This window comes from Myotis daubentonii, chromosome 8 (assembly GCF_963259705.1).
Source record: "Myotis daubentonii chromosome 8, mMyoDau2.1, whole genome shotgun sequence".
NCBI classification, from domain to species: Eukaryota; Metazoa; Chordata; class Mammalia; order Chiroptera; family Vespertilionidae; genus Myotis; species Myotis daubentonii.
In genome coordinates this window covers 70,114,895-70,124,389 of record NC_081847.1, presented here as the reverse complement: position 1 = coordinate 70,124,389, position 9,495 = coordinate 70,114,895, and the positions used below count along the sequence as shown (strand labels likewise).

The 9,495-nt window shown below is 53.2% G+C and overlaps 1 protein-coding gene across 3 annotated transcripts; it reads left to right on the top strand.

Moving 5' to 3' along the window:
- Positions 1–3,702: 3,702 nt before the first annotated feature.
- Positions 3,703–9,099, top strand: SNX21 (sorting nexin family member 21). 3 transcript variants are annotated; one of them, XM_059706920.1, is made up of 4 exons: positions 3,703–4,038; positions 4,276–4,543; positions 5,007–5,164; positions 8,425–9,099. In XM_059706920.1, the coding sequence occupies exons 2-4, from the start codon at positions 4,282–4,284 to the stop codon at positions 9,097–9,099; spliced, it is 1,095 nt and encodes a 364-aa protein (XP_059562903.1). In that variant the 5' UTR covers positions 3,703–4,038; positions 4,276–4,281. The 3 variants fall into 3 exon arrangements, with proteins under 3 accessions (XP_059562903.1, XP_059562905.1, XP_059562904.1); XM_059706922.1 differs by lacking the exon at positions 3,703–4,038 and having other exon boundaries at positions 4,240–4,543; XM_059706921.1 differs by lacking the exons at positions 3,703–4,038; positions 4,276–4,543 and having other exon boundaries at positions 4,771–5,157.
- Positions 9,100–9,495: the final 396 nt, after the last annotated feature.

Here is a 9,495-nt window from a genome sequence, read left to right as displayed (position 1 = left end):
AATCAGATCCTGGGGTCAGAGAGCTCCCCCTCCTTCCAGTGTCCTAGCCCATTACCTAATTTAGCCAAGGGCCCTTGCAGAGAAATTGAAGCCTCAGAGCAGGTGGCAGGCCTTGACGTTCTAGATTCTTGTGAGGAGAACCCGCCCTGCTCCACTGCCTTAGCGACCTTCCTTCTAAAAATACACTTGCTCCAAGACGGGTAAGGACAATCAGAATAGAGAAAAGTGAGGGTACACGTAGGATGGGGCGAGCACCAGCCTTGAAGTCCAAAACCCAGTGCCGCCCTGAGCTTCAGTTTCCTTATCTGTGAGGTGGGGCTCGACCTAACCTCCCTCAGAGAGACTGTGGCATATGAGAGCCTGGGTATAAATCGCCTAGCTTGTGCCAGTTACATAGGATTGGCGCTTGGCAAGTGGAATGTCTTGTCTTTGAACCATGGTAAGGGGCAGAGGGCAGGAGGAGGGGAAAAGACAGTTATGGAACCTCTCCGACATCCCACAGGCTGTGCTAAGCATTTTAACCACATGATCTCATCTAGCATTCACCCTCTGAGGTGGCAACTATTATTGGGGAGCTTTGTAAATCATAAAGCACTAGAGTCATGTTGGTGATTCTTATTAATCTTGACTGAGGGGAAGTTGGGACAGACAGTCCTTGACAGACCCATCCAGAAGGAGAAATGTCTGTAGGGGTCCAGGAAACAGGGTGTGCACTTGGAGGAGATATCAACATTGAAAGCAGATTCTTCTCTCAATTTTACCTTCTTTTTAAAAAATATATTTTATTGATTTTTACAGAGAAGAAGGGGGAGGGGTAGAGATCTAGAAACATCCGTCAACTGCCTCCTGCACACCCCCTACTGGGGATCGAGCCTGAAACCAAGGTACATGCCCTTGACCAGAATCAAACCCAGGACCCTTCAGTCCACAGGCTGACACTCTATCCACTGAGCCAAACCAGTTAGGGCTCATTTTTACCTTCTCCTGGGAAAGGATTCTTGGGACTGACATTCTTGGGGAGAAAGGGGACCAGGGGAAGTTTCTCTAAGTAGGTGATGGGGTAGGTGGCCCCTTGCCAGAGCTCAGTGAAGAAGTCTGGAGAGGGAAGGGGTGGGTAGATCAGGTTAAGTCCCAAGGAAGCCCTGCCTGAGAATCCACAGGGTCCAGGCTGGGTGTTGGGGGGTAGGCAGTGCTCATGGTGAATGGCTAAGTCAACAGAAAGAGCAGTGAGACAACCGAGTGCAGATTCTGGGGCCAGTGAAAGGGGACTGGATACCAAGGAAGGCAGATGGACAGTGGCAACTGGGCTGCCCTCTTCCCCTATATATAGACATTCCTAATGATAGCTCAGCGGAGCCAGGCCAGGCTAAATAAGGCCTCCCCAGCCAGGCAGGGGGCCAAGGTGCAGCAACAACTAGGGGATTCCAGTGTGGACACAACCATTAGAACCAGTTGATCCCTTTGGAACAGAGTGTGGAACTCCCGGCAATCATTTGTTCATTTATCTGCTCTTTCATTTATTCAGGGAAATAGGTAAGGTCCACACTCAGTGCAGCCAAGCAAGGTCCTACTTACCCCTGGTCAGACTCAAGCACAGCTCCAAGCATCACCCTTCATGCCTCCAGGCCTTTACACATGCTGGTATTTTTCTTCCAGGACTTCCCATCTTCCCTTTCTTCATCTACCTACTTCCCTATCATCTTTCTCAGTTTTAACATCACTTTCTCCAGGATCACTTCTCCCCTACACCCAGGCCAGGGGGGGGTCTCCCCAGTCATAGCACTGAGCATGCCACATAATCATGACCTGCTCTGAGTTCCACCAGAGCCGGTGTCCTGTTCACCATTGCATTCCCCAGCACCCAGCACTCATTCAATAAAATATTGTAAGGATAACTTAACTGAATGGCATCTGGTTCAATATAAGGAGGAAGTTCTTAAGAGTCATGGTTGAACAACAACAGGAACGGGCAACCTCAGGAGGTAATGAGCTTCCTGTTACTGAATATATGCAAGCAGGAATTTGATGACCTTCTCTCAGAGACGGTAGGAAGACATTCATACAGAATCTAAGAATAGTGGAGAATACAGGACATCCTGAGATCTCCTTGTTCTGGCCCTGTGTGTATGACCCAGGGTAAGCCCCTTCGGTTCACCCATCTAGAAAATGAAAGTGCTAGTCCTGATTTCTGAGTGACCTTCGCCACAACACATAGTTTTTGCTTTGTATCCAGACTTAGGAGGCATATGCCAAAGTACAAGTTAAGATTTAGCCAACATTTGGCGAATGCATGAGTGCTGAATGAATGAATGAATTGTGCTTCTTTGCCCCAGCACCCTGCTGGTAAGCTGAATGAAGACTACTTAGAGCTTTGAAATTACACAGACTTGGCCTGCTCCCTTGTTTTCTAGCTGTGGACTTGGGGAAAGTCAATTTGCCTCAGTCTTTCATCTTTTAAAAAATATATATAATTTTATTTGATTTCACAGATGAAGGGAGAGAGAGAGAGAGAAACATTAATGATGAGAATCATTGATTGGCTTCCTCCTGCATGCCACACACAGGGATGGAACCCGCAACCTGGGCATGTGCCCTGACCACGGAATCAAATCTCCTGGTTCACAGGTTGACACTCAACCACTGAGCCACTCAGGCTGGGCGTCTTCATCTTGACAATGAAACAGTATTGTCCAGTAACAAACAACCCACTCCCCAAGATGTTGTGAGGTGAGATGTGACCTCCTGTAATGTGCCTAGAACAGGATGTATGACACAATGGAACCTCAAGAAATGGGACCCCTGCCCCTTCTGCACGCAGGCAGGGCAGGGAGTGTGTTTTCCACCAAATCTGTTTCCCCGGACTCGCTCTCCTGTGCCATTCAAAATGCATAGGGACTACTGCCTGGCTTTATTTGTTCCCTAGTATAACTAGCAATATCTGCCCTTTTAGGCCCTGGTAGGGACTGACATCTGGGCCTTCTGACAGGCAGCAACAATAAATTCTCAACCTGCTGCTGTCCTCTGGATAAAAGATAAAACAGCCCTAACCGGTTTGGGTTTGGCTCAGTAGATAGAACGTCTGGGCCTGCAGACTGAAGGGTCCCAGATTAGATTCAGGTCAAGGGCATGTACCTTGGTTGCGGGCACATGCCCAGTGGGGGGTGTGCAGGAGGCAGCTGATCGATGTTTCTCTTTCATTGATGTTTCTAACTCTCTATCCTCCCGTCCTCTCTGTAAAAAAATTAATAAGATACATATTTTTAAAAAAGATAAAACAGCCCTCCAGCGGAATTGCTGACATTACCCTGCCAGCTTCATGGGAAAAGAACAGGATTCGGAACTCAGGAGGCCTGCGCCGCAGAGCCCCGCACTCAAACCTCTTGGCAAGCTGTGTGGCTGGGCAACAGTCTTTGGGTCTGTTTCCCCGTTTGCCTACTTCTATGTGTGAGGCTCGCGTGAGATTGTAAAGGTCTGTGAATGACGCAGAAATGAAATCATGTAACTGATCATTTCCAAGTCCCTGCTCTGTGCCAGGCACTGGACTAGGGAGGGTCCATACAAGAGCTGCAAAATCAGCACTGGAGTTCATTGTTCCTGTTTTATGTAGGAGAAAACCTAGGCTCAGCAAGGTCAGATTCCAACCCAGATCACGTGTCTGCCCCTGGCCTCAGTCATCTCACCGGATAGATGGGCTTCCACCGTCAAATGCCTTAGGAGAGTGAGAGCGCTGGTTGGGAACTGGGGGTAGACTGGGACCGGCCTGGGCCTCCGCGGAGGGTGGGAGGGCTCAGGAGGGGGTGCCCCCGCGGGCTGGGGCTCGCTCGGGCCTACCCAGGATTCCCAGTCTTCCCGGAGCGCAGGGCTCGGATTCCGGCGGCTCCGGGCCGGCGGGGCGGGGCGGGGCGGGGGCAGGAAGCGGCGGAGCGGCGCCCGGAGCGGCTGGGCCCCGCGGAGCCCCGCCGGCTCAGTGAGGCGCCCCAGGCGGCCCCCGGACCCTGGGGAGCGGCGCGCCCCTGAGTGCACCGCGGGGCTCAGAAGGTAGAGACGCACCGGGGGCGAGAGAGACGCGGGAAGGTCCCGGTGCCCCCGGGAAGGGCGCGGCCCCGGGCGACGCGGGAGCGGGGAGGACGGCGGGAGCCGAGTCTTGGGGCTCCCAGGACCCGGACGGGCGGGGGCGGCTGCTCCGCGGCGGCCTCCTCCCCGACCCGGGCCCCGCCCCTCCGCGGGGGCCTGGCCTGACTCCCGCCGCCCGGACCGGGCCGGCGTCGCCCGCAGGGTGCCATGGCCTCGCGGCTCCTGCTCCGGCTGCGGCACGCCCTGGCCAGCGAGGGCCCCGCGGAGGCGGCCGCCGGCCCCGAGGCCGAGCAGTTCCCGGAGAGCTCGGAGCTGGAGGACGACGACGCCGAGGGCCTGTCCTCCCGCCTCAGCGGCACCCTGAGCTTCACCAGCGCCGAGGACGACGAGGACGAGGACGAGGAGGACGACGAGGTGGCCGGCCCCGACCCGCTGCCCCTCGGGGACCGGGCGTCGGGAGAGGATGCAGGCGAGTGCGGAGGCGGCGGCGGGAACCCCGGAGCGCCCTTGGGCCCCCACCCAATGGAGCCCCGAGTTGATGCTGCTAAACTCCGAAATGTCGGCGCTTCTTTAAGGGTCCCAGCCGCCACTTGGCTGTGTGGCCTGGAGAGTCAAACGCCTCTCCGACCAAGGTTCCCCTCGCGGTGTCAGGTGGGGAATCACCCATCTCAGGGCTGCTGGGCATCCATGTACAGTCGGATAGAAATGTAATGAATGCGCTAGGGATGTTTGGGGTGGAGATATTTATTTAGCGCCTACTCTCTGCCAAGCACGGCGTTTGGCATCCAGCCTCTCTCTGGCCCTCAATTTCCATTTCTGACGAATGGGGATAAAGCTATTGTCACCTGTTGGGAGGCGTGAGGTCATGGCCCATGGTGTATGTCGACCCCGGCCCCAGGCCTATTGATGGGACTGGTCATGTGCTCATGCAGAACAGAACCCCTCTCCCGATGGGCAGCGGAGCAGTCAGCTCCTGGCACGGCAGTTGCAGGATTTCTGGAAGAAGTCCCGGAACACCCTGGTGCCCCAGCGGCTGCTCTTCGAGGTGACCAGTGCCAACGTGGTCAAGGACCCCCCTTCCAAGTACGTGGTGAGTGCGGGTCCAGGAACCCCTGGTTGTGAGTCTACAAGTCTCTCTAAGACAAAGAAGGGAAGATTCCAACTTCCTGGCTGTGTAGTTGTAAGTGGCTGCCCCCATTTTACAGATGGAGAAACTGAGGGCAGAATGGGGATGTAACTCAGCTTCTTTGAGACTGAGTAAAAAAGGATTGTGGGCCTGTCTCCTCTCCTCGTTTTGAAAATAAGAGAACTGGTGTGTGTGCCCCTAAGCACACCCCCGCCCCCCAAGGTTTTGCAAAATGTAGCAAGATGCAAGGTACAGAGGAAAGAATATTATGTGGATCAGGTTTGAGACCCAAGTGGCATTGGTTAGTGTTTGTTGTTGTTTTTTTTTAATGGGTTTTGGATGCAGAACTTGATTTAAGTCCCAGTTGTTTGACCTTGGGTGAGTTGTGTAACCTTGATGACCTTTTCCTCATCTGAGTAATGGGAATAATGCCAAGAACAGTCACAGGAATTAAATGGGACAGTGCACAGAAAGCCCTTAGCCCTGTGCCTGGCATTGTGAAGTGCTCAAAGAAAATGTATAATAAAATAAAAAATTAGCTCCCTTATTATTACTTACCTTTGGATTGAAAATGCCTGGCATCTAGGGCCTGTTGTGGCCTCCTTACAACCCAGGTCAGTCAGTTCTCAAGCACCCATCCTGCACAGAATAATCTTGTTGTAAGGGCTCCATTTAGGGGGGTTTAGTGAAGAGCAATGTGGGGGAGAATCTGGAGTCCCTGTTTCTTCTCTGTGGAAAGGAGAAACTGACATAGAAAGTGAGGCCAGCCTGAAACCCAGTCTGACCTGGCTGGTCCTGGCGGCAGCAGCTCCCTTCCTCTCACTTCCCTCCTCCTCACCACCCTCCTCCATTTCTGACTCAGCAGGAAGGGGCCTGGAGCCCTGTCCCACATCTGGACCTCTCCACCCCTCCCTGCTGCTACTAGTAAACAAGGGCCACACCCGCGGGGTGACTGCCTCGATTTGAGCAGGGATTGATAATCGTTTTAAGTGGCAAAAGTCCTGGCCAGGCATCATGCATAGAAGGGGACCCCAAGGATCAATTATCAAGGAGCAGCTGCGAAACACGGCAGTATGGGGGTGACTCTGGGAGCAGGATGGCCAAGTATGCCCTGGCCAGTGTCTGGGGAAACAAATCACCTCCTTTGTGCAGAGGGGACCCTAAATTCTGATTGAACTTCCCCTCGGGGGTTAGAGCACAGGCTTTGGAGTTAGGTCAGCCTGGTTTTAAATCCCAGCTGGGCCATTTCCCAGCTGTGTGGCTTAGGGGATGTCTTTTTATGTTTTGTTTTTTAAAATATATTTGTATTTATTTCAGAGAGTAAGGGAGAGGGAGAGACAGAAACATCAATGATGAGAGTCACTGATCAGCTGCCTCCTACACGTTCTCAACCAGGGATTGAGCCCGAAACTTGGGCATGTGCCCCAACCAGGAATCAAACTGTGACCTCCTGGTTTGTAGGTCCATGCACAACACGGATGAGATAATGGATATAAAATGGTTTGGTGCCAAAAAATAAAAATCAAAGCCAAAGTAACACAAGGGATCATTATAGACCAGTTCTTACTGAAGTGTGTTCTACAGAAAATGGGTTTTCTTCCCTAGCCGTTTGGCTCAGTGGATAGAGCAGGCTGAAGGGTCCCAGGTTCCATTCTGGTCAAGGGCACGTACCTCGGTTGCAGGCTCCACATCCCTGGACCTGGTTTCTATCTCTCCATCTCTCCCCCACCCTCCCACTATCTCTAAAAATCAATGGAAAAATATCCTCGGGTAACGATTAACAAAAAAGAAAACAAGTTTCCTGGAATGTTAATAACTATTCCTTAAAAGAAAGATTTGCAGTCATTATGTTTTGGGAATGCAGAGTTGAAGAGTAAAATAAAATTCCTTTACTGTTTGACTTTTTAATCCTTAATATTAAAGTATACTGTGAACCTCTGAGAAAAGGATAGAACAGGCAAACCTAATTGACCAGAGGTGGCTATAATACTGGTAGTTTCACAGAACAATTCGAGAAAAACATCTGGGTTTGTTGTTAGTATGCCTTTAACATACTAAAGGAGGTTCCCTAATACCCTTTTTAAACCTGTTGGCTTAGCATTCTTATAGATTAATCCATGTTTGGGTTCTCAGACCTGGGGGAAGTCTCATGGTGATCTCCTTTAGTGTTCTTCCCCAAACCTCAATTCCAGTACCACCTTCACAATTCTTGTCCCATCTGAATGCTGCTTGTACCAGTCTCTGTTTAACATTTTTATTGAAAGAAATCTTTTTCTTAAGTAAGTTTAAAAGACAACTTTATAGCATACTGTATGTGGAAAGCTTCACTTGCCATAAAGAGAAGATACCCGTAAAAATAAAAGCAGTGAGAAAGTCATTAAGCCCTGCCTGGATGCTGTTGCCCGAAGGCCCTGACCCAAGATCCATTTCCTGGTTCTTTTCTGAAAATGGAGCTGAGATGTGTGAAAGTGCTCAGTTTGCAGTCAGAAAGAGTCAAAGAGGACTAGGGGGGAATCACCTCCTGCCTGTGATTCAGTGTTATTACTCCAGCACATACCTCCTAAAAACCTCAGGACTAACATCTGTACACATCCCACCCCTGAGTAAACACTGACCTGGGCCAGCACATCATCCACTAGAGAAGGAGCTGACTGGAGGGGGACTGCCTTGGCTGATGTCACTCACAGCGAGGAGTAGCTGGCCTGGGGTTAGAACGTGAGTCTGAGCCCAGTGTACTTTTCACGTGGTCATTCCTGGGGTGTCTGAAGACCTGTCTTCCAGGTCTGGGTTGGAATAACCTGGCTAGGGATGTGGGAGCTCTGTCAAGAGTAGAACAAAGCTCCTAAACGTTGGCTCAGAGGCTGATTGGCCTGGGTTTCCACGAACCCCTGGTTTTCCGGAGGGGCTGTCAGAAGAGCTAACTGCCCTAATGGGAAGGGAGTACTTTCTGGAAGGGCAAAAGGGCAGCAGCTCCAGGCACTGAAGTTCATCTCTGTCTTTCTCTCCCCGTGCTGCCTTGGGCCTGGGTCATTTCAGACGAGCCTCAGGTAAGATGGACTGGGCTCCCTAGCTGCTGCCCTAGCAGCTCCCACCTTCCTGGGCCCAATCTTAGGGGTAAAGGGAAGGGGCGGGGGGGGGGGGCAACAGAGCTGGAAGTGTGGGTATGGGGAAGGAAGGGGCCCCTGGACAATTTGCACCTGCCCTGACCCCCACCCTCCCTGCAGCTCTACACCCTCGCCGTGATGGGGCCAGGGCCACCAGATCACCAGCCAGCCCACATCTCTCGCCGTTACTCAGACTTTGAGCGGTTGCACCGAAACCTGCAGCGGCAGTTCCGGGGCCCCATGGCTGCCATCTCCTTCCCCCGTAAGCGCCTGCGCCGGAATTTCACTGCAGAGACCATTGCCCGCCGCAGCCGGGCCTTTGAGCAGTTTTTGAGCCACCTGCAGGCAGTCCCCGAGCTGCGCCATGCCCCAGACCTACAGGACTTCTTCGTGCTGCCGGAGCTGCGGAGGGCACAGAGCCTCACCTGCACCGGCCTCTACCGTGAGGCTCTGGCGCTCTGGGCCAATGCCTGGCAGCTTCAGGCCCAGCTGGGCACCCTCTCCAGCCCAGATCGCCCTCTGCTGACCCTGGCTGGGCTGGCTGTGTGCCACCAGGAGATGGAGGACCCTGGGGAGGCCCGGGCATGCTGTGAGAGGGCCCTTCAGCTGCTGGGGGACAAGAGCCCCCATCCTTTGTTAGCACCCTTTCTGGAGGCCCATGTCCGGCTCTCTTGGCGCCTGGGCCTGGATAAACGCCAATCAGAGGCGCGGCTCCAGGTCCTGCAGGAGGCAGGCCTGACCCCCACGCCACCCCCCAGTCTCAAAGAATTGCTCATCAAGGAGGTACTGGACTAATCTTGCCTAGACTTAAGGTTACCCTGGGGAGAGGCACTGCCCCAGGATGCAGCAGTGGGGGACCGATGAGGGATGAGGACCTGAACAGCAGCTGGGAGGCTGGAGGGGGTGTTGGGAACCCCTAGGAGTAACACAAAGAATTTGTAGCAGACGGAGGAAACGTGGCTCTTCTGTTGGGCTGGGCCCAGGAAAAGCTTTGGCTGGGGATGCCTGGGACCCGGGATGGTGCAGGGAGGAAGTCTGATGCACTCTTCAGCAGATGCACAGCTGGGGCTCTGCCCCAGGCCAGGGTCAGTGTTCCCTTTCCCTTGGGCCTCCAAGCCAGTGAAGGAGACGAGTAAGGGCCAGGACTCGGGAGTCTTGGAGTTGATGGCTGGCGGGAGGGCTGCAGTTCTG

What these genes read in the sequence shown, in the direction of transcription:
- SNX21 (XM_059706920.1), top strand. Translation starts at nt 4,282, where the DNA reads ATGGCCTCGCGGCTCCTGCTCCGGCTGCGGCACGCCCTGGCCAGCGAG. An exon ending in GGCGTCGGGAGAGGATGCAG is followed by an intron (nt 4,544 to 5,006) that starts GCGAGTGCGGAG and finishes GTGCTCATGCAG; the next exon opens with AACAGAACCCCTCTCCCGAT. An exon ending in ACCCCCCTTCCAAGTACGTG is followed by an intron (nt 5,165 to 8,424) that starts GTGAGTGCGGGT and finishes CCCTCCCTGCAG; the next exon opens with CTCTACACCCTCGCCGTGAT.